The sequence below is a fragment of the Hippocampus zosterae genome, chromosome 5 (genome assembly GCF_025434085.1).
Source record: "Hippocampus zosterae strain Florida chromosome 5, ASM2543408v3, whole genome shotgun sequence".
NCBI classification, from domain to species: Eukaryota; Metazoa; Chordata; class Actinopteri; order Syngnathiformes; family Syngnathidae; genus Hippocampus; species Hippocampus zosterae.
In genome coordinates, this window is record NC_067455.1 from 9,291,919 (window position 1) to 9,316,364 (window position 24,446).

The 24,446-nt window shown below is 44.3% G+C and overlaps 1 protein-coding gene and 1 long non-coding RNA gene across 2 annotated transcripts in view; one reads left to right on the forward strand and one right to left on the reverse strand.

Annotated features, from left to right (window-relative positions):
- The window catches only part of efna3b (ephrin-A3b), a 62,669-nt gene extending 48,760 nt beyond the window's left edge, over positions 1-13,909 (reverse strand). Inside the window, exons 1-2 of the mRNA XM_052066225.1 lie at positions 13,180-13,909; positions 12,743-12,963 (exon numbers count right to left, since the gene is read on the reverse strand). Coding sequence (XP_051922185.1) covers positions 12,743-12,852 — 110 coding nt within the window. The 5' untranslated portion in view covers positions 12,853-12,963; positions 13,180-13,909. The remainder of the gene's footprint in view (positions 1-12,742; positions 12,964-13,179) is intronic.
- LOC127601184 (uncharacterized) overlaps positions 1-24,446 on the forward strand; it is a 130,698-nt gene that overhangs the window by 41,507 nt on the left and 64,745 nt on the right. The window lies entirely within an intron of this gene.

The window sequence follows — 24,446 nt, forward strand, 5'->3', positions numbered from 1 at the left end:
AAGTCTGATCTGGCGAGCGCACAGGTGATTGAAACAAGGCATTTAGTGTATCAGTGTGGAGGGCACACCATTTGATGTTATTCATACATATTCACCTTGCAACTGAATTGTTGCTCTGTATTATTTATAAAATATGTAACAGTGCATTCTGGTCCAACACTCAAGTTATGTCCCGAATAAGGAGTCCGTTTTGCACGATTGCCCGAGAAATCACCGATACCGGATTTAGGTATCGGGCTGATATCAGCCTTTGTTTTAGGTGTCGGGTAAAGATGGAGGCTGCCGATACCAGCCAACAATACTTGCAAAGAAAAAAATAACAGAGTAAGGCGCTATACTGTAGCACTTTGACACATTGGCATAATCCTCATCATCTGCAACGGAAAGAACGGTTTTGTTCATGTAGTTTTGTTACACGTGTTCAACAAATTGTTGAAATCAAAAGTACCAAGAGATATTGGTACTCGGTATCGGTGAGTATTCAAAAGAATGAATACTGGCATCGGTTTGAAGAAAAGTGTCACCAATGACACCTAATTATGAGCAAATGTAACACTCTGAATCAGATGGCCAGGCCTCGTGTCCCACTGCGGGCGAAAATGCAAAAATGGCAACTGATGGAGGGATGTTAATCTGTTGGCTGGCTACTGTTGTGCTGCCCTTGAGCAAGCATCTCCCATCTCAAGAGGCACCTCTCAGTCTGACATCTCTACTTCCACGCCTGCTTGTGCGTTTGTTATTAAATTGTGCTGTGCAACGCAAACTCTACAGTACAGCTGAGAGTCGAAGTCCCCCTTGAGGGACTATAATGAGTATAATACAGACATTAAAAAAAAAAAAATCCATCAAGCAAAAACATTAATTTGGTATAAGTAAGTTAATTTCCGCACTGACAACAACAAACTCACAAGCGTGCAAGTGCCAAAGTTTTGTGTTGCGGGATTTATTGATTCCAGGATGGGAAGCCCAAAACCTTAATCCTTCATAAACAATCAGGGGGGAAAAAAAATCTGTGAAATAACACACACACATACACACAGTAGCGATGGACTGAATGGATGACAGACTTGAGAGTTGTGCGATGGAGAGTAAGGAGGAAGAGGAGGAAGTGATGCAGAGAAGCCAACATTAGGGCTATAAAGGAAGAGGAGTGTGTGTGTGTGTGTGTACGCGCGTGTGTGTGTGCGTGCGTTTGTGTGTAGGATGACACTGAATTCAGCACTAACGCAAGCAGACAGCAAGAACGGAAACAAAAGAAGAAGAAGAAGCATGCTGAGACAATGGCACAGCCTGGATGAGGCCAAGATTCGCTAAACGATCATGTAAAAACTTGTGTTCCTAATTACAAACAACATCATGGTTGTGTGCCATCGGGGCGATTGTGCGGCGTTGGTTTCACGCACAGCACCCTGGCCCCGGCCTTGCCTGTGACTTGTTGAAACAAGGTCATAATTCACTTAGCCATATCCCAATTTCCGCATAATTACCAGCCCATTCCGTTCGTCGCAGAAGAAAAAGTAAAAGAAAAAAAAAAGCTCAGACAGACACATTAACTCCGCGATGTGCGTCATTATGGCGATGAGAGCGGTTAAAAAGCTTTCAGCGTCGGCCTCTTTGTGACAGCTTCAATGGATAAAACCTCAATTAAAGACGTCGGCTTTTTCGGTGGGTGGAATCGGCATGCTGGGTGTTTGTTGACTGGAGGACCTCCGTTGCCCTCATAACCAAGTGTCGCTCAAAATTGCTCCGCTCTTTCAGACTCTATTAAGCAGATAACACAAAGACATTCAGCTGAAGCTCAGAATCTGAATCCCCCCCAAATTGGAGCATATGAAATTCTACTGACATTTTCCAGAAAGCATTGGGAGCAATTTCTTTGCCTTTTTTAAATTAATCCGAATCCATCCTCATAAATCCCAGAAATTGACTTAAAAGACCGACTTTCCAGGTGTTGCTTGCTTTTGAAGCCCACTTTTTGAATCATTGTTTAATTTCTGCCCAACTGCTTCTTGCTGTGAAGTGAGTTCTGTTTGAGTTCACTGCCGGCACAAAGCGCTCGTATCTCAAATTTTTGGTTGCAAGTCAATGCAAAAAACAAACAAACAAAAACATAAAAATAGCTGAACAACAACCTCGCAAGTGGTGTCACCTATTTCTCAGTACGATATGGCCTAAATACACAAGGACCAACAAAAGAAGCCGATCCCTGCTGTCTTCGGGCAGTAGGCGGGGCACACACTGAACCGGTTGCCAGCCAATCGGAGGGCACACACAGACGAACGACCATCCACGCTCACACTCACACCTGGGGACAAATTACAGTGTTCCATTAACCTGCTATGCATGTTTTTGGAATGTGGGAGGAAACCGGAGCACCCGGAGAAAACCCGCGCAGGCTCAGGGAGAACATGCAAACTCAACGCAGGAAGGCCGGAGCCGGATCGAACCCTGCACCTCTGCACTGCGACATTGTGCCACCGTGTCGCCCCAAGTTCAAAATGAGCATCGCGAAAGTAGTTCATTTGTTTTTTATGCGGAGACTCGACTTTTGGGCATTGACCGCAAATCTCAACCCGCACGTCTGTTTTACCATTTCCAAACTTTGATTCACTTAGTTGACAGTGCTCACTGATATTCACGTGTACAAAGTATAACAGGTCAAATGTGACTTTAAAAAAAAACGTTGTCTTGCACCGTTAATAAATCTTTAAGGGACCCCAATTGAGATCAGCTTATTCCTATTTTAATTATTTCCCACCGGAAACGTTACATCCAAATTAAGGGGCATCCTGAAACAGATTGTGTGCAACCTTTCAGTTTCCACCACGCCCCCATTAAGAGTCATTAAGTTGCACCTCGAGCCGTGCAGGTGGCTTGGACGACAAACGTGTACGTTCCTCGAGAGGATAAGCCCTAATTGCTGTGTCGCTAGGCTTTATGAACACAACCCCGGTCTGCTGTTTTGTGACCGTGCTCAGCGTCAGGCTGCAGATTCGCCATCATTAGCCAGCGCGCAGCAGCAAACACGCCATATCCACGTCTGTTGTGGACAGAGGCGTGTAGAAGCTCAAAGAGCGGCGGCGAGGAGGAACACCCGCGCACACCCGCGTGTATACGTACGCATTATATATTTATTATGCTATGTCAAAAAGTGCTTTGAAAACAGGTTGTAAACAGTATGGCCCTGTTATTAGCACCTGATTACGCCGCTAAAGCTTAGCATTGACTGACAACAAGCGTGTGTGTGCGCGTGTGTGTGTGGGTGTGTGTGTGTGGGTGTGCGTGCGTGCGTGTGCATGCATGTATGTGATTTGCCTCCAGCCTTTTGGTGTGGGATTTGTTCTCTGTAGGCAGTTTGTTCAAATTTAACACATGGGTGGGGAAGATAAATTTCCATTTCACCCCACGTTTCGGCTAAAACGCGGCAGATAACAAAAGGGGAGGGGAGAGGCGGTCAGTCGCCGATTTGGCTGTCAGGGGTGGGGAAAAAAGAGGGGATTTATTTGCTGCAGGCCATGTGTTGTTTTTTTTATTTTTATTTTTTTTACTGATGTGCATTTAGCCTTTGCATGACTAGTGACGGCATCGAATAAATGTGGTCATCCCTCTTTTTTTTTTTAGGCATTTTCACAATACACAATCCATCTTTTCTGTCAAGCTCTGCTTCGACGACAACAACATTGTCCGGATCTGATAAAAATGCTCTTCGGGTACATCTATATATGCAACGTTCCACCGAATCAGTGCCATTTGTCTCCTCAGGAAATAAAATATATAAATAATTGTTTTATCACCCCTTTTGAAGCAGAACCATGCCGGTCATTGATCTGAGATTTAATATTTACAATTTGAATGAATTAAAACTATTCTGCATAATGGAAAAAACAGATCAATAGATAAATAAGAGATACAATTTATTGCCTGCCTAATGTTTCTAAAATGAGATTCTACCGCGAATTATGTTGATATAAATACTTTGGAAATGTTTGGTTTATTTTACACTTTGGTTTTACTCTCATATATGTTTACACTTATCCAGGGAGTACTTGGTTGAGGACAGAGTTCACTTATTATGGTGACAGTCAGAATGCACCGTACGCGATCACTAACCTATGCTTATGCGGTTGTTAACTCATAATTGCAGTAAATATTTGTATGAAAAACACTTTTCGGTCATAAATATAACATTATTAATAGTAAAGAAGTAGTATTTACGTACACCTTCTTACGTCGCTCCACAAAGCTAATCAGTTGCATATCGTTTGGAACCTTGGTATCGAGACTGCCGAAAACTAAGGCTCAAGTATCAGATGATACCGAACAATTATGGACAGGCTGGACCCCTTTGTTTCCTAACTGCTCGTGTTATTTCCACACATACAGTACTTGAGGACTGTATTGTATGCCACTGTGCTCCGGTACTCCAAAGATTCTCAGAGACGTACTTCAAAATCTTGGAGAAAGTCTTCCCGGAGGAGCTCTTATACTTTAGCTGCAGAAGCCCAACGTCCTCAGTAAAATTTCAGAATTAAAAAAAAAGGCCTGATTTGTTCATATATTGTACCACAATGTCCTTGAATCAGTCACTTGTTCTCAATTGTCATCCAATCAATGTTGCAAATCCAGATTTAACGGCCTTTACATTATTTGAAACTTCTGAAGCAACGTTTTGAGTTCCAAGCAATCACAGTTAGCATTGGACATCAATACTTCATTTTCACTGAAGTGCTTCTGATGAGTTCCTCATCAGCACGGGAGAGGAATGAAACAGTCAATTAAGACCAAGTCGAGCAGGCTTCTTCAGGCTTTCCTTATTATGCACATCAATGTGGGTGTTTTTTCATGCAAGTGTGCACAGTATAGGACTTGTTGAAGAAAAAGTTAATCAAATGTGACGGAAGCGGCATGCAAAAAGGATATTAAGTGCACACGAATATATATACTGCATATATATATATACGTGTGTGTGTGTGTGTGTGTGTGTGTGTGTGCGTGTGTGTGTGTGTGTGTGTGTGTTTACAGCAGCTGTTTTGTAAAGTGTGGGAAAATGTGGTTTCGGTGTCAGTGTAACTTTCAATCCACTCATTTCGTAAACCGTTAATCCTGTTAGGGTCATGGAGGGGGCTGACTTGGGGCAAGAGGCGGGGCCACGGGAATTATCACCTGTCAATCAAAGGGCTGACATTAAAAAAAAAGTAGCATTAAATTAGCACAAATATACAAACTAAAAGCGTTTCCTTAACTTTGTCCAGCTCAAGACCTAAACTGGAAATGCTGTTCCTATACCAGCAACATATCATTGACATGTACAGTACATACATGTTTTTTAAAGCCATTTACTGAGAATTTGCTTGTGTGTGTGGGGGGGGGGGGCAGCGGCTGAGAGAAGTGGTTTGCAACCACTGTGGGAAATTATCCAGTTCTTTTTTTATTCTATTCTATCTATTCTATTCTATTTAAACTACAGATCATATTTTTGTTCATCTATCTGCTATATGCCAGTGACAGAAATGCTCTGCCACTAACACCACTCATCATTTTCCCCACGATACAGTATATATTGTATATCATGTGTGCCACATGACAATCGTGGTGACCCGATAAGAAAAAAAGTACCATCTTGATGATTTTCCCATGTGGTTATAAGATGGTGAAAGAAGACAAAATTCAAATTCCTCCCCCTGGTTATAAAGTTTAGAAGTCGAGACGATGACTTTCTTGCCCGCCTTTCGTCATCTGACATCCAAACGGGGATGCGCGCAGAGCGAACAAGACCACTGTGTCTTATTATGCCAACAGCAGTCATCCATCACACAGGTGTGTTCCCTGTTGTCTCTAATTAATGGCGCCCGGTTGCAAGTGTCTGCGGTACCCAAAAACTTCCCGAAAACCCAAATGACTCTGTGCTTCGCACGCTGCAAGGCCTTATTATTTGTGACTAATGACCGCTCGCATGGCTGGATCTATATAACTGCTATGATGATTGCTGAGGTTGTGCGCGTGTGTGTGCGTGTGTGTGTGTGTGTGTGTGTGTGTATGTGTGTGTGTAAGGAGGTACTGAAATCTGAAATCTAGCAACAGTGTAAAAAGTCCATGATGGATGGCTTGCACATACTAATGCGTGCGCAAAAACATATACGCCACAAGATAGTGTGTGAGTAATAGTCTCTCCTTTGTGCACATATTCATAAATGTAAATGATGTTTTGCTAAGTGGGGCTGGGAGACGGATTGTTGTTCCGTCGCTGTCAGGAGGCCGCTTGATTGGATGGTTTAATGTCTACGGTACACCTCCCGACAAACACATCAACGCTATCGTGTTACGTAGAGAGTGTGAATGAATATATGCCTTGGTCAAACGTGAACAACATTATTATCATGCCCCCCGCTGCTCTTTGCTTTGCTTTAATTAAACACCACATCATTGTGACTCTAGAAAAGGTTAGGTTAGTTAGTTTATTCAGTAGATCCGTCTTTTAACATTTTTTCTCGTTAGGCTTGCGCGTGACTGGAGACGATTCCAGCTGACTTTTTGGCGAGAGGCAGAGTACATCCTGGACTGGTTGCCCGTCAAAAACAGACAGAGGTGGGTTTTAGATAAAACTTTAAAATGACTCAAGTAATGGTAAAATGCAGTACTCCAGATGATGCCTTGAGTAAAAGGAAGTCCTACTGTAAGTAAATAAACTACTGAAGTACTGAGTAACTCGTGAGTAATTTCGGATTATTTTTCGATTACACTCATATCTTAAGGCACCACTGTACAGTAACATAATAACCTTGACTGGCAATTTTCAAGGTACTCAAAGATGCTCGGTCACCATTATATAGTTGCTCACAATCTATTGTGTTGTCAAACCCTTCATCGTTTGTGTCTGCATGAGAGTACTAGACTTTTCCTAGTGGCCAAGTCGCACAAATGAGAATGAGCCACACTGAATTAATCATGAAGCACCAACTGTTGAATTCTTCACATACTATTTATTTAGTTATTATAGATAGATAGATAGATAGATAGATAGATAGATAGATAGATAGATAGATAGATAGATAGATAGATAGATAGATAGATAGATAGATAGATAGATAGATAGATAGATAGATAGATAGATAGATAGATAGATAGATAGATAGATAGATAGATAGATAGATAGATAGATAGATAGATAGATAGATAGATAGATAGATAGATAGATAGATAGATAGATAGATAGATAGATAGATAGATAGATAGATAGATAGATAGATAGATAGATAGATAGATAGATAGATAGATAGATAGATAAAAATCCAATATAATGTCTTATTTTTCCTATTAAAAGCTCATTACAAATGCTTTTGTTGAGTTTTTAGGGGAAGCAGGAACGGATTAATGGCACGCTGATTCGTTTCAATGGGGAAAGATGATTTGTGATGGGTCTTATGAGTAAAGCGTGGTCAGGCAACAAATTCAACTCTTATCTCAAAGCACCATTGAATGTGCACAAAAATGGCTTTTACAAAGTTTGTCCTCATACATACAAGATGAAAACCACTGAAACCAGCATGTGTGACGTGACTTCATACAAACACACCAAAAAAAGGAATCGTTTCTAACAATGCTAAATTAAGAGATATCACCAGATAGCCAGAATGCAAATTAGTAAGCTGCTGCATTATTAGATCTCTCTCTCTATCTCTCTCTCTCTCTCTCTCTCTCTCTCTCTCACACACGTGCACACACAAAACACAAGTCGCACACACACAAACACAGTGGTGGCTAATTGCCAGGTGGTGGAAGATAATATGTGATTTAATGGACTGATGGATTTGTTTTTGTTTCCGTCACCCGCCAGCGAACATCAACATCTGTAACAGCCAAACAACCAACTCACACACATATGCCGCTGCACCCAACCCATCATGCAATGAATGCGCCCAGGGACAATGGTGGCAAGTGACTGATAGGCTTTGTGCAAAAGCAGGAAATGAAGCATATTGCCGGACGTGAATGCGAGTAGTATCTATTTATGAAGCTGCTAATCCTCAGTAACAGTCTGTTTCATGAGGTTGATGAGAAAGCTCGGGGAGGTGGGAGGGGGGTCAGAATGCGGATGAGGAGCCTGCAGCTTTTACAGTGTGTTTACTGCAGCGACTGACAGCTACACCGAGGCTTATTATTGGCCTTGGAAACCTCCACTCCGAACTGCCAAGTGAGAGAAACTCTGGAGAGTCGACAATGCCGGCGGCGAGACACACGTACGCCAACAACAACCTTTACAACAAGTGGATGTTGTGGAGTCCAGCGCACTGCAAATGGGATTCTGCTGTTGAGAAGGGGAATTGAAATGGTATTTATGAAAGAGTCGATTAGACAGGTGACTGCCTGCGCTTTCACGGCCACCCTCAACGCGTTCTGTAGGTAGGTAAAAATAGGTAAAAATACAGTATGGCCTGCTACTCGCAGCTCCGAGTTTCATGAACAACATTGTTTGAACAACTGCTCTGCCATTGGCTATTAGCTAGCATCTTCCTGGCATCCCATTGGCTAAGAGGGAACCCTACCGTATGTTTCTGTGTGTAGATAGATAGATAGGAGTCTATGCAGCGTCCTCATCACACACACACATACACACACTCAAAAAACACTTCTAAGAACATCGACTAAAGCGGGCAAAAAACGATGAGGAGGCAGTTAAAAGTTAAATGACCATCATTTTTATTCTTTTCTGTATTCTTTGTTTTTTACATTATGCACAATTCGCATTTTTGGTGCAACAATCTAATTGTAACATGTATTTGTTACATATTTTGATGCATTTTTATGCTTTAGAAAACATTTATGTCTGAATTTTGCTGAGGCTTGGAACGGATTAGGGCATTTACATGGAAAACGCGTCTCTACTTCCAACATTTTCTACTTAAGAAATTTCTTTCAGAACCAATTAATTTCATAAGTAGAGGTACCATTGTACATAGTATGTATGAAATGATGGTTGAATGGATGGATGGATGGATGGATGGTTATAGTATATTATGTATCTTCAATGAAAGAGCATTCGATATGTATCTCACGTATTAATATATATATATATATATATATATATATATATATATATATATATATATATATATATACACACATTGTACTTCATGGCCACCCTCAGTGGTGCTGTACATTGACAATTGCGCGTATGTGCAGCAAAGGAAAGAGACGAAAAAAAGACGGGAAGATCAGGGATGAGGCTGGTCCCCCGAGATGCAGTATTCTTTAATTAAGCGCAGCCCTTTTTTCTGAGAGGAGGCTACACCGCTGGGAGGAAGATTGGCAGAGAGCGCAAGAATCAAGAGGGTCAGGTTACAGATTAAACTGCTCTCTGATAGCCTTTGTCTGAGAGCCAAGTGATACACCCAGTGAAAAAAGACACCTCATTACATCCAACTTTTAATAAGGTGTATTCAAGTCTTTTGCTATAAAACCTCTGTGTGTTTAACTATTCCTTCAAGAATAAAAGGAAAGTTAAAAGGTACTATTGAGGCCACTCTGCTTGGAGGATTCAATAAAATATGCAAAGACTTTCTCTGCCATGCCATGACGGTTGTTTCCATTCAAATTCAACCAATTAGCTGATAATGACTATTCATACAGTGGCCCAAAGAAGGTTATTTACTCAAGGGCAGAGAGTCGAAGGCATCGGTCTCATGGGAGGAAGGAATTTAAACAACATTATTAAATAGGGATGCACCAATAGTATTGGGTACAGAGCGGCGTGGTATCGGTACCTAGCTATAAACATATGCATTTGGGAATGCATATGTTTATAACTATGTTATAAATATGGTGCAATTAAAAAATCTTCCCGTGGTCCACAAATGAGTATTGACTTATTATTTCTTAATCACAACAACATACCGGGGGTACACAATGACAGCTTATTAAAACAACACAGATAATAATACATTCAATTTATATCGAACGCAACTGAGTTGCAATGCTGGCCTCTTACTTGCAGTAAGGGACCGTGCAATCAACTAGTTGGCTTAGCACATGTCTCTTGGGCAGCAGTCCGGTGCCCAATGTTTTTTTGGGGGGGTATACATGTTTTTTTTTGCATCACGGACCAGGAAAAAATGTCATGTCATTTCCCCAACAATAGTTCAGGGAAATTAACCCAATTTCCATCATGAAAATAAGCACACACAACATTAAGGCTGAAACCAATGATGAGAGACTCCAGGCTAATTGTTCTTCAAAATCTCATCCTTGCCTATTTAGGATCCTCTGTAATACCGGAGCACTTGTTTATATCTTTACGACTGTACATCTCCGTACTTCATCTAAGAGAAGTGCTTACATGTTTCGGTTGGGGAGGTGCTACCGTTTTTTTCGTCAGCGACAGGATCCAAATGAGCTCAGTAATTATGTCCATGTATGAACGATAGCATACAGGAAGTGACGTATTTACGGATTTTTTTTTGGGTGGAGGACGGCGGGGGGTGTGGGAATGAGAATAGGAAGCATCTATTTGGGGAGCGTTTGTATTTGTTTTATGCGGACAACACGCCGGGTTAATAATTGAGAAAGTCCATGTCCACCCCCACCACCCCCGCGCCTGAATTTCCTGTTGTAAAACGACAAAGGCTGACTGATAAGACTGATGACTAAATACTTGATCCTTTTCCAGATGAGTTTTCACATTGTTTACATCTTTAATAAGAGCAGTCATAAAAACTGACAGCGGCAGTTCATCTCTTTGTCTTAGGGGCCCAATAAAAGCACCAAGGAGGTACAAACAAACTGAAATAGTCAAGCGCATTTGAAGGATGGCAAAGACGCCTCACGGAGGCAGATGGAGGAATAATAGTATATCTCCTAAAACTAAATCGGGTTTTTTTTCCAACTATTCTGTCGCCATGCTGGGATTTATTTATTTTTTTGTGGTGTCAAACCTCGCCTTTCGTTACGACAAAAGAATTTGTCTAGATTTTAGTGTTTTACTCACAAGGCTGAAGTTGTGGGAAATAAAAACATTCGATGTGCAAGAGAATCACTTAAATGGAGCAGGAGACGAGGGGCGAGAGGATTAACGGGATAAAAAAAAAGGACAACGGAGTGAGTGTAGACATGAACAGAAGGGTTGGAGATGAGGAGAGTGAGAGAGAGGAGAGATTGAACAGTGACACCGCGACAACACAATGGGGTCAGCCACAAGGAGCGCTCCTAATTGAACACGGTAGCGACGACGCCGAGAGAGACTAGTGCTCGTCTTTCTCTTCCTGCGTGGCCGAGCGTGGCGGATGCTGGAGGAAAAGAATATGAAAAAGACTAAACTTCTGTGTGTGCAAGTGAATTGGTCCAGAACAGGGACGTTAATACCCTGATAAAAAAAATTATATATATATATATATATATATATATATATATATATATGAAAATCGGGCCAAAACTACAAATGAATGGTTGTAGAGAACAAAGTTGTGTCTCGCTCAACATCTTCTGGATTGTTTTTCATGCATTCCAAATGGATGAAAGCACATCACGGATTACATCCATCTGAACCTGGCAGCACAGTGTAGAAGTGAGCATGACGTCCGCCTCACAGTTCTAAGGTTCAGGGTTCAATCTCCTGAGTGCAGTGTGCATGTTTTCAAGTGTCCATCGGTGTGAATGCTAGTAGTCGTTTTAAAATGTGCCCCGCCCCTCTCTCAAGGTCAGCTGGAATAGGCGCTCTGGAAAACGGACGCATGGATACAGCGGAACCTCTAAAGTCGAACAATGTGAAACATGTGCCTTTGAAGTCGCACAAAGCTCTACAGATACAGCGGCGTGACATCATGCGAGACGTTACGCGCGGTGAGCAGCACAGGGTTAACCGTCGGTGTGTTTGGCGTCTTTTTCTTTGGCTTTTTGTCGCAACTCATTTAAAGGGAGCGGCGTAAACAATCACAGGAGAAAATGTTTCTTAAAACAAACATTCTGCTTTGACAGTTGCATCTTCAGTGTTAGAACATTTGAAGTTTTACATTTTTCCGAGGCCGCAGGGGTGTGCCAACAATGAGTGCGCTTGCATGTGCTTAACAAATGAATGACACCTCATAAGTCACGCCTCTGTCTCTGATTGGTCGTTTTATTATGGGCGTGGTGGCACAAAATTGGGCCAGAGATCGCAGATTTTCCCCTGCATATTTATCAAACACTACTGTAACTGTTTGAACAAGTAGAACAACGTGCGATTTTTGCATAACTCTCAAACTCCCCCTTTCATGTCTTTTCCCACTTCACATGTTAGAATTTAACACAAGACTGTTATTCAAGATATTAAAATGTTCTTTTTACACTTAAGGCAATAGTCCATGTTAAAAATGTGTGCACAGTATGAGGTTGTACCTTTTTACTTCTTTCTAAATTTGAACAAAATGAATGTCAAAGGACTGATTTTGGTCCTTAGGGGTTCTTCTGTATATTTTTGGGGGCTATCTCAGACATATTGCAATAAAATTCTCATGCGCACACTGCACAGAAACACACGCACACAGACACCGCCTCTGCAGCGGACGCAGTGGATGAAGAGCTATGAATCCAAAGTATCCCAGTGGGATATAATAAAGCAAAGCAAAAACAATGGGCAGAAAACCAGCACATTTCTTTTTTCATCTAATAGGATAACAATAAATAACGCTCTCTCTCTCTCTCTCTCTCTCACTCTCTCTCACACACACACACACACACAATCACACAAATCAAAGAAGGAAAAAGGTCTTACTGGATGTTGGAGCTGTTCCAGTAAATGGAATGCCTGCTGACGGACCCCTGGAGCGGGCTGGCCCAGGTGAGAGTCGTGAGCACCCAGAGGGACAGCGGTACCAGAGCCATGCTCCCGGTTCCCCCCTCCCCTTGGTGTCTCGGGCCACTCTCACTCTTTCTCTCCTTCGCTCGGTGCCTTCAGCCCACCAAAGAACGCGGCTCATACATCACAGCTAACGTCTGTCAAACAGAAAGCAGCGGCACATTAGTATAACGACGGCCTGCTAAATGAGTGACGTCAAAATTAAGAAATGTAAAAAAATATTTAAAAGTCCATTATGATTCGAGGTGGCACGCGCGCACATAGGCAGACATCGACGCACTCGCAAAGCCATCACCCGCTATAGTAGGAGTCTGGGTTCTAAAAAGCTCGACGTGGTTGGTCCTTTCTCTCACCGGGAACTGCTGCTGCCGAGTCCGCCAGAGGAGCGCAGGTGACCGGGGACGCTCAACGAGGGAGGTCGTTCTTCCTCCGCGCACGCGACGCTCCAGAAAACAAGGGGACGGAGTTGATGTGGAAATTTGGCTCTCTTGTCAAAAACCATTCACAAAAGCAAGTCCTGGTCAAAGTTGTTTTGAACGCGATGCCGCTTTTTGATTTGCCTTTTGTGCCATCAATCAAAAGACAGCGAAACCATTCATCCCAGGCTCAATCCGACAAGCATCGTTCCCTCCAGTGAGCCCGCCTGCTTCCAGCTCCTCTCCTCCGCGCGTCTCTCTCCTTTTTGGCAGCCGGCGCTCGTCCACTTGGCCGGCTCCGCCCACTGCTGATGACGTCACAGACGCAGTCCTCCTCCGTGGTGGCGCAAGCAACATCGGGAATCGCCTGGCTGCCACTTCCAAGTTCTTGTCATCCACTCCACCCATCATCTGCCAGATGCGTCTGATTGCAGCCAGGGGGGGGGGGGGGGACACATCTGGAGGCCATTTTTCACCGTGGGCACGCCCACTACTACTATACACGCATGCATAGTACATGAACGCTACTAGCACTCACACGATTCATGACTGGAAAACTCCTTGACTCACTTACCTACTTCTTTTTAAAATACAGTGGTAACTTCACTTCCAAGTTTAATTGGTTCCATAGCACCACAGATGAATGAATTTCTTCCATTGTAATAACTTCAAATGTCATTCCATTCCAGCCCCTCCCCCGACCCCACACACACACCCTACCCGAAAAAATAACATCAAAATGGATGTTTTTAATAAAAGAAAAATGTCACCGTGTTATCTAAAAATTAAAAAGACAATACGAAAGAAATAACTTCATTTTATAAAGTGTAATTACTGTGAATAGTTGTTTGTTACCTGACCAACTGTGATGTCGTTTTTCAGTCGACAGCAAGTGGCAAAATGGCCGCGTCCTGAGATGGAAAAAAAAGGGGTGGATTTCATTTTGCTGCTGAAATCATATTCCACAAACACTTTCTTAATCAGAAGGCTGTGTTTATAGACTCGTGGGGTTGCACATCAACATTGTTGACTTCCCCTTTAAAACAATCACAGCTGAGACAAAGTGCTGCACAGAAATAAACATAACGTACAAGGCAACTGATTACGGCATAATTGAAAAACATGAAAACAGCGACAGCATTTAAAACAAAAACAAATAAGACACAAATCACGGGGCAGAATCTCATGAGTGCCTCATGCTGCGGTGAAGCCTTATGTAACAAAAAGAAAGTGTTTTTTAAAAAAAAATGGTGGTGCAGTAAAGCCGCTTTTCCAATCTGCACCAGGAGATTGTTCCATAGTTTGTTACCAGCAGCAGAAAAAAACCCTCTCTACCCTGTTAGCTTTTGCTTGGATTTTGGTTCATTCAGGAACATCTGAGCAACAGACCTGAGGCACAGGATAGGACTGTTGAGATGGAGAAGGTGATGCAGGATTAGACCATTTCAAGGTATGAAAAACAATCAGAGGTGGTCGACTGGTTAGCGAGTCGGCCTCACAGTGCACAGGTGCAGGGTTGGATTGCGGCTGCGGCCTTCCTGTGTGGAGTCTGCGTGTTCTCTCCGTCCCTGAGTGGGTTTTCTTCGGGTACTCCGGTTTCCTCCCAGATTCCAAAAACATGCATGGCAGGCTGATTGAACATTCCAAATTGTCCCTGGGTGTGAGTGTGAGAACAGATGGTTCCATGTCTATGTGTACCCTGCGGTTGGCTGGCAACCAGTTCAGGGTGTCCCTCACCTACTGCCCGGAGACTACTGCCGGCTCCAGTACGCCCGTGACTATAATGAGGATAAGCGGATTCCTTGTTCCTTGTTGATGATGAAAGACTTGAGCCTTCTAAGCTTGAACGTTGTTCATTATGTTGATACTCGCTGGAGCCAAGAATTTTTTTTTTTTTTGAGGCGGTATTTGGTGTTAAAAAAAAAAAAGTTTGAGAACTGCTTATCTAGGCTAATCTCTTCACGGCTCGCCATTGTTTACAAACTCGCTTTTGTGTAATCTAACCGCCGCCTTTATCTAGCACCCCTAGCTCCTTGTGGGTCGCTGAGGGGTTAGTATGAAGCATCACGAAATCTTTTCCCAAAATGATACATGCCGCCATCTCCAAGCGTCTGCCCCGCAAGGTGAGCTTGAACCAACCCGAGGCACTCCTTCATTTACTGTTCCTGTCCAGATCATTTCCCACAGGTGTTCGGGTGTCGTGCCAGCAAAAGCGATGACATGATTCAGATCATTTCCACTCCCTGACCCCCGCTGCCCTCCATTGTCAATTCTCCACTCATTCATTACAGTCTTTGTCACACCGACTGTATGTCCCCCGGTTAGACATTAATGTACTGCGTCCCCGCCTGCCGAGACGCTTCAGTAATTAGCCCCCCCACCCCTCCTCTTCCTGCACAATGGATATCTAGGTGGGGGAGAGGGCAGACGTGGATGAAGGCAGGAGTGGGCAGCAACAACAAAAAAAAAAGTTGAGTTTTTGTGTCGCCTGCTAGGATAAAGGAAAGGCGGAATGATTTATTGAGTGAAAAAAGAAAGGAGCAAAAGGAGAACGGATGAGACGCCATCGGGGACTCTCACTGTCGTCGTCCGCTTCGCCTGTAACGCACACTTTCTTCACTCGGTCATTCCTGCTAGCGCTGCTCTTTTGCCTTCGCCTGATTTGTCTCCGGTGGTCCGCCTGCCCTACCTCACGCCTCTTCTTCTCTCCTTTTTTTTAATGAGGACTTTTCCGCTCACTGCGTCATCGCATGTCTACAAGGAGCCCGATCGACCAACCACCGAGAGGCTTAATATTTCATCACCAGGCGCTGGTGGCAGCAGAGTCGTGGCACCAGTTTGAATCTTCTCCGGGAATTCTGTTGCCCGTAGCCCAACATGAAGAGAATGATAAATAAAAAAAGCCAAAGGGTGAGTTTTGGGAGAAACGAACCGCCGGTTCATTTCTAGACAAGAAAATTGTTGACAATGTCCCTTGGCTGTGTTTTCATATTCAAGCAAACAAATGTTGGCTTTAGTCATCATGGAGCTCTTAGCCAGAAAGTTGATACAATAGAGTTGGACCTCGTTTGAAAGGTTGAAGAATTTGCACTTTCCTCGAAAATTTCCGTCGAATGTACCTTAGAGGGGAACCCGAGTCAAAAAGTCAAGCCAAAAGTCTCTTTACAATAATACCGTCTGCTCTGAGTCAAAACATTTGAGATGATTCTGATGTGATTTCATCAGAGCTCAGCTCGTGAACGTCACATGACCAAACTCCAAAAACCGGCGAGCCGCGATTGTTACATGCGGCCTGAGCAAATGGGACGCCATTTTCAAGTGGCAAAATGGCCAGATAAAATATTTTATTTTTTGCTTGATTCATATTCTACATACACAATTTTGACCAATGAGGGCGCAAAGAGGATATTATGAGAGGACATTTTTATTTTAAATTGACATCCCCTTTGAAGCCACACAGACACCTAGTATTTGAATGAACCCCGATCACATATTGAGCAACATTTAATCCGGTGTTATGCAAGCGCAGGTCTCCCTCCCTATAGCAATAAGTCTGACGCAGTACCAAAACTGACCTGTGAGAGGCTACATGATTCCACAGGGCATCCAGATTGCTTGAAAATGCAAAGATGAAAGTTAGGCTAACCGTTAGATTATCTGCTAAGTCGATTGTTTTAGCATGCTCTTCGATTTGTCGTCTTTACTGTAGCGAATGACTCGAGATTGACTGAATCGCTTCACACAACCGGGTTGCTCTGGAAACAGCCCGGGCTTCCTGAACAGCTTTCGCTCCGTTTCACTTGACAATCGCAGACGCTGGCCGCTGACCACACACGTAATGATTGCCATTGTGAATATTGAGCAGACTTACAATTCACAGATTGGAAGCGGGGAAGAAAAATCTCTCACCACCGGATAATTGCACAAGATAATCAGTTGGGAACGACCGTGAATCAAGCCTCTGTTGACTTTGATTGCAATGGAGAGGCAATGCTCAAATTTGGCCTAATTGTCAGGATGCGTGCTTTGCCCCCTGCTCAATGCAAATATTCAGTTGGAACACCCCTGAACCACCTCTGAATCATAATTCCCGCCCCTTCTTACAAGTATTTCCAAGAGGCTGCACAATCTTGAAAACTTAATTCGGGAGTTTCCTCTGCTTCTATTTACTAGTCCGAAGCCCAGTTGTTGACAAACAGAGGATGATCCGTCCATCCATCCATGCATCCATTTTCTATTCTGCTTATCCTCAAAAGGATTAGGGAGCCTATCCCAGCTGTCTCCGCGCAGTAGGCGGGGGACACCCTGAACTGGTGGGAGGAAACCGGAGTACCCTCAGGAAACCCGTGCAGGCACGGAGAGAACATGCAAACTCCACACGGGAAGGCCGGAGCTGGAATCGAACCGTGCACCTCTGCACCGTGGGGAGGATGTGCTAACCAGTCGACAACCGTGCCGCCCAAAGATGAACATTTTATTTTCACATTTTTCTGGTGGTGGATATTCCACCATAGTTTTAGCAAAGCTCCTCAAGCCCAAGGCAACAGTGCATGGCCGCAGGAGGGTGCCAGTTATGAGTCTGCCCACAAGGGCAAGACACACGACTGACACCCGTCAATCTCGCCTGCCATTTCCGAGTGGCTGTTTTTTTTTTTCTCGCGTTCTTTCTTTCTTAAAAATAAAATTGAAGGTATCAAATGGGGCCAGAGAGAGTTGACTTTCTTCGCAGATCATTTCGCTCATGTCAGGTAACACTGACAGTTTGAACAAACATGACGGAGTGATTTTTTAAAAATCACAAATTGCTCATTTAAACCATTTTTTAAGTGTAGAAAACAGTCGTTCAAAAAGGATAAGAATTGGAAAAGGTCACCGCTCTTACTGTAGGCAACAGTTTCTGCATAAAAACATTACACGTCACTGTCCGATCCCCGCTCACGAAATTCCACTTGGGTGCCTTGTGTGCAAATAAAACGCCAAAACTCAAAGTGCATGACCGGTTTCCCACCAATGAAATCACGGGGGGAAAAAAAATGCGCTTCACCTGAAGAGCGCGGTTGATCGGCTGTGGGGAGCCCGCTCCGGTTTGCCTTGTAAATATTCTGCTTGGTTACATTTTGACAGAGATTGTAAATCAGGTTGCAGGAGGAACTATTTTTCGCTCTTTGCAAAACCAAAACACTTCTTGCTTTTCCATTTGGTTTTGCTTAAACGGTCTTGTTTCAGCAAACGCCCCTGTCAATTCTAATCGTCCGGCGTGGACTTGGGCTGCAGTGCGATTGGATTACTTTAGCGTTGGGGGCTTATTATGAGAAACGAGCTGGTGCTGAGTGCACATGCCGTGACACCGAGGCTCTTATGACATTTTCACCCTGTTGCTGGCCAAAACAGCACATCTGTCAATTGCTCCTTCGTTTTTCCTTTTTTTTTGCAACCTCGAAATCTAATCGCCGCTTTGTCACCCGTTTGCAGAGTTCATATCCTTCTCGGGGGCCAGGGGAAATACACAACGCACATATGAAGTCGCCATAGGAGGCCTGCGTGTGAATGTAGGCTACATCGTAAGCTGGCATGCGTGAACTCGGGAGTCTTTCTTAGCTCGCCTCCCGCCTCTCGCTCCACGTCTTGGCCCGCCTCGCTGTTCACTGTTGTGTTAGTAAATTGTACTGACATACTCAGCCCCCCCCCTCCCCTCTGCCTCTCACCCCCTTCCTCACTGCTCACCACCTCCATGCTACTCTCCCTCCATCACGGGCCCTCTCTCTCAGCCGACTGACTGACATGAATTTTCAATCTCACTGTTTACCTTCCGCCGCTATGCCTAAAACAACACCGGTGCCGGCTGAGAGCCAAGAGGAGGAGGAGGAGAAGGAGGGCGAGAGAGAGATGGACCAGTGCGGGACAGCGACTTGTGTGGGGAGGTGCAAAGAAAAAAAAAAGAAAAAAGAAAAAAAGAGAACAGGGCTTTCTCTGTGTTTTGGTTGGAGAGGAATCCAAGGGGGAGAGAAGGAGTGAAAGGAGGAGGAGCTGATACTTTTGAACAGTCACGCGAACCCAGCCAACGGGAGGCTAGGGGGCGGCTGGAGGTGATGGATTCGGACGTGGGGGGAAAGGGGGTGGGGGGGGGGGGGTTGGAAAAAAAAGTTTGATGGGGCACAGACCATTAAGAGTGCAATGAGATATACAGAGGGGGGGGGGGGGTGAGAGGACACCAAGAGTGATGTGTGGCAGCAGGGTTTTTTTTTTCTTATCACAGATGAGGGGCACTCGCAGCGAACGAGTGAGCAAGAGAGAGAGAGAGAGAGAGAGAAAGAGCTCAGAATAGATCTGCTCTCAACTGTATGAAATATTGAACGAAAACGAGCGAGCGCAAGGAGGGTGGGGTGGGGGGGGCGGACCCTCTGATAAAGACAAATACAATTGCGCGTTGTTTCTTGTCGGAGGACAATGAGAGCGAAGAAATGGGAAGAGGGAAGAACAGAAGCAGCTGGTGGATGGATGAACACAAACTCTCACATGTGTTATGGCTTTTTATCCTGTTGAACCGACATGCGAGTGAGACCGAGCCAGGGTTGGTCACTGTCAGAGTTTCCTGAAATGAAATGCACACGTTGCTCAACACACTCATAATACAAGCAGGAACTAACCAAATTTAAAAAAAGTTTAGAACAAAGTGCTGAACTGAATTCAGAGATTTTGTGTCATTGTACTTTCCATCCATCCATTTTCTGTTCCGCTTTATCCTCACAAGGGTCACGGGGGTTGCTGAAGCCTAATGGGGGACACTCTGAACCGGTTGTCCAGCCAATCGCAGGGCACACAGAGATGAACAACCATCCACGCTCACACTCACACCGAGGAACAATTTAGAGTGTTCATTCAGCCTGCCATGCATGTTTTTGGGATGTGGGAGGAAACCGTAGCACCCGGAGAAAACCCACGCAGGCCCCGGGAGAACATGCAAACTCCACACAGGGAGGCCGGAGCTGGAATTGAACCCGATATCTCTGCACTGTGAGGCGAAAGTGCTAACCAGTCGACCACCACCTATGAGAAAGAAGCAAACTGTCCCAATGTGTCTCCATGAACAGCACACCTAGTTTCTGAAACGACAGCCCTCGATCCCCTTGCAAACAAAACAAATGTTGGGGTTTTTGTCGGGCTTTGTGAAAAGAAAATTTCTTTTACTATTCACGGCATGTAAAAACTGTCGGCGACCGTCTTTGCAATCTCGCTGAAAGCGCCGAATTCGCGACGTGCGCAAGAATTTCCAGCTCAGTGAGACACCAGCTTACAGTCAGGCAGCTGTCGGGACACACACCTACACACTCCCACACACACACCCACAATACACACACAGTCAAAAACATTAAGATGACTTCCATGTGCATCGAAGACGGAGGCGAATTTGATGGTGTTGAAAAGACCCCACTTCAGAATGTTTCGTCACTACTTGCACAATCCCAACACGCACTCGCGCACACAAGAACACGCACGTTTGCGCGCACGTCCACACGCGCGCACTTCCTTTGATCTCCCTCCTCACTGATCTGGGTCTTCTTCCATGTCAAATATTTGGGCGGCATTTGGCAGGTTTGATGAAAATTACCATGAAGGAATGATTTTATTTATTTAAAAACGTGTACATCAGAAGCTGGCGCAAAGGAAAGCGCACGGAGGAGCGCTTCTCCTTCAGGAGCTGATGCGCTGCTGAGTTTCTCATTTTATCTTTAAGACCCCTCCAAGGAATATTTGTTAATGTAAAGCTCTTAACCCCCAACTGATCAGTGGACATTGGTCTAAGATTTGTTATTTATTTATTTTTTAACGGGATGAGGTTAGAAGCCTCCGTACATTATTTCTTTAATCAGTTCCCCCTTTTGCAGCCCTGCGGGGAATGTTCATATCCGGCTCGGCCAAAGAAGAAATCTTTTTAACAAGAGCATTGAGAGAAGTATCTGAATGATGCATGCACAAGTAAAAGGAGGGGTGAGGGGGGGGGGGGGGTGGAGGGGCATTATTGCTCTTTCAGGTGATAAGAACGTGGCGCATTCAGTGACTTGACAATTTTGCTGAGCGATAAATCACAAGATGATCAATCACGGCAGGAGTTTGCATCAGTCAGGGGGGGTGGGGGGAAGAAACCCCCGATGTGATTCTGAATCAAGTAAGAAGCCAGATCGGATAAGATGGAAGATCTTGAACTCGCAACTGACTGTGACTAAGGTCACATTAACATATTTCCTTTTGCCGTGAAAGGTAACAGCAGCTACATAATCCGAGACAACCTCCACACCCTCAAGGACGCTCCATGTGGAGGGAGACGATGACATCACACCTGGGCAGGAAGGTTGGGGGTTGTTACATTCCCAATGGACGCCATTTGTTTTTTTCGAGCTCCATTTTTGTACCATTTGCACTCCAATCTAGATCGATTGATTGACTTGTAATCGTTACGGGTACAAACGGCAAGATGGCCGCGTGGTCTTGTGCTGACGGCCATCAAGCTGCGTAAAGGCTGAGATGCATTCTGGGCCGCGCTGGTGTATGACGGCCGTGCGGGTGCTCCTGGCGGGCCCGCAAGATGAGCGTGATGGAGGATGACATACCATTTACGCCACACTCAGCGGCTAAAAGCACAAACTGCATGCACAAATATGTAAACACACACACACACACACACACACACACACACACACTTCTTGCACTGAGTTTGAAGAGCACCCGTGTTATTTTCAACAATGGGATCTAATGGGTGATGGGTACCCATGTGCGTGGAATATTTATGACCATCCTATCTCCAACGGAGCACCAACTCACAGTAAAAAAATAAAAGAAAGAAAGAAAAAGAAATTGACAACCACAACAGACCATATCCAATTGTGAGCCGTGTCCACGTTTTGTGGAATTTTTGTTTGGTGGCGTGCCGTGAGATTTTCTGAACTTAAAACATGTGCCTTGACGCTAGATGAAAATTAGGAATCACTGATTTGGCGTATTGTATTAAACTAGGCACATTTTCAAAATGAAATCCCATTCAAGCTTGCAAACATCACACAGAAAGGTCCCAATGGAGATTTGAACCCAGATTTTTTGACTGTGAGGCAGCTGTGCTACTCCTCCTTTTGAAGGGTCGAGAAAAATGCCACAAAGAAGAAGCAAAACACGCAATCCTATGACGCTGGCTGAACTGAACTCACGGCCGAGGCCTCACGTGACATCCTGCGTGATTGCAGTCAGAATTTGTGCAACTGTTGGTCAAATCCTGAGCTATACGACCCCAAATTTTGCACGCTGGGCGACCACCGCGCTCGCCCTTGCCATGAAACGAGCGCGCCGCCACGGGTCCCGTTTCCCAAATCGCGTTCGCCGTCATATCGCAGCAGCAGCAAAACGGCCAGGGGGAAGTTCTTCACGCGTCTCGTTTTCCCCTGTTTCCTTGTTTAGTTTGTCTGGTGTCGTCCTCAATTTCTTTTAGCAACACCTCTCTGCTGGAGCGGAGGCGAGGAGGGAGGGTGTTGACTTGAATACTTAGCAGGTGCGGCCTTGAATTTGCTGCTCATTCTTGAGCCTTCTGTTGAAATTAACGATGAGGATGACTAAATGGGCTGTCACAATACACCACACGGGAGACTCGCACGGGTGGGCTGCTGGCAGAGCACTTACGCAGTCAGCTATGCGCGCGCACAAAAACAAAAGGCAGAGGGGCTATTTCTCAAGGTGAAGTGACCTGAGAGTGCTTACAGTTAGAGCGCAAAGCTGGCGAGAAGAGGAGAGGGAGAAAGGGAGGAAAGAGAGTGAGTTAAATAAAAGCAGGTCTGGTCCAGGTGGGCTTCACGCGCTGTTATTTTAGGAGGGAGGGCGGGGAGAGAGGGACGGATGGAGGGAGGCGAAGATGAATGTCGTTAATTAAGACGAGCAGGCGGAGGAGACAGTGCGGAATTACACAAACACTAATTAGAGGCGTCGTTAGGGGCAGAAAATGAAAGCAGCGCATCCATCATGGCCAGACGCCATCCTTCTTCTTCTTCTTCTGCTCTCATTGCCCAATTTGCCCCACTGGGTCTTCCCGCCGCCACTTGTCATTCCTCGCCGGCCTTCCGTCCCTTCATTGATCCACGACGCAGTTCACTAAAGGGGTGCCATTAAGCATTGGGTATCAAAGCGGACACCTGCTATTTGATCTCCCGGAACTTTTTCTGGTCATTGAACTCATTCATTTCAATTCCTGCCACTGACAAATACTCACACACACACACACATACATGCATCCAGACATCAGTGCCGTGTCATCACTATTTTTATTGTCTCACAAAGCCGGTCAATCCCTCTTCTCCTCCTACATCCAATACAACACATAGAGCGTGGCGCTTCACTTTTATTGCTTCTCTTGTCTCTCCTTCACCGCTCTAACCAGGCGGCATATCAGCCGCACGCTGTTGTTGTCTCAATCAATTTCCCCTGAATGCACGCACGCGCCGCGCGCGCACACCTAAGCACGTCGAACGGGAAATAATGAGGCATCCGTTCAAATCGAGCCAAGTGTTGCACATGTGAACGTCTCTATCTTTGCACGAAACATGGTGAGATTATTTTATCGTCTTTCTTTTTGTGTACTATGACATCACGATGCCCTGTATGGCTGGCTATATGAAGGGCAGGAATTCATATTGCGGTTTTTTTTTTCCTTTTTATAATGTAACGTTATAATGTAAGTAAAAGATGAAGAACAAACAGTATCTCGTAACTGAGACTTTTACCCAACCTTTAGAACGAATTAAAGTCATTGTTTCATTTTTAAAATTAATTAATTCAAGATCAAATCTAAGAAAATCTACGTGACCAAATTACGGTGAGTTTTTCTTTTAGTAAAAAAACTAAATCATGAAAAATGAAAAACCTCTCAAAAGATAATGATAAAAATTTATAAATTCAAAGATTTTAAAGAAATAGAAATGCAGTATAATTCAATAAAATCACACACTGTGATTATTATACAAGAGAAAATAATATTTTGTAGAAGAATAAAAAGAACATTCAAAAAGACAAATAAATCACAAAAATCTAATGTATTTTCGCCCCTCCTTGAAATTAATGAACAAGAAGAACTAAAATGGGAAAAACCCCAGACTGAAATTCTGACAGGTGAGGGGCGGAGCTAAACTACATATTGTGGCAGGCAAATGACAAGTGACCCCAACGGG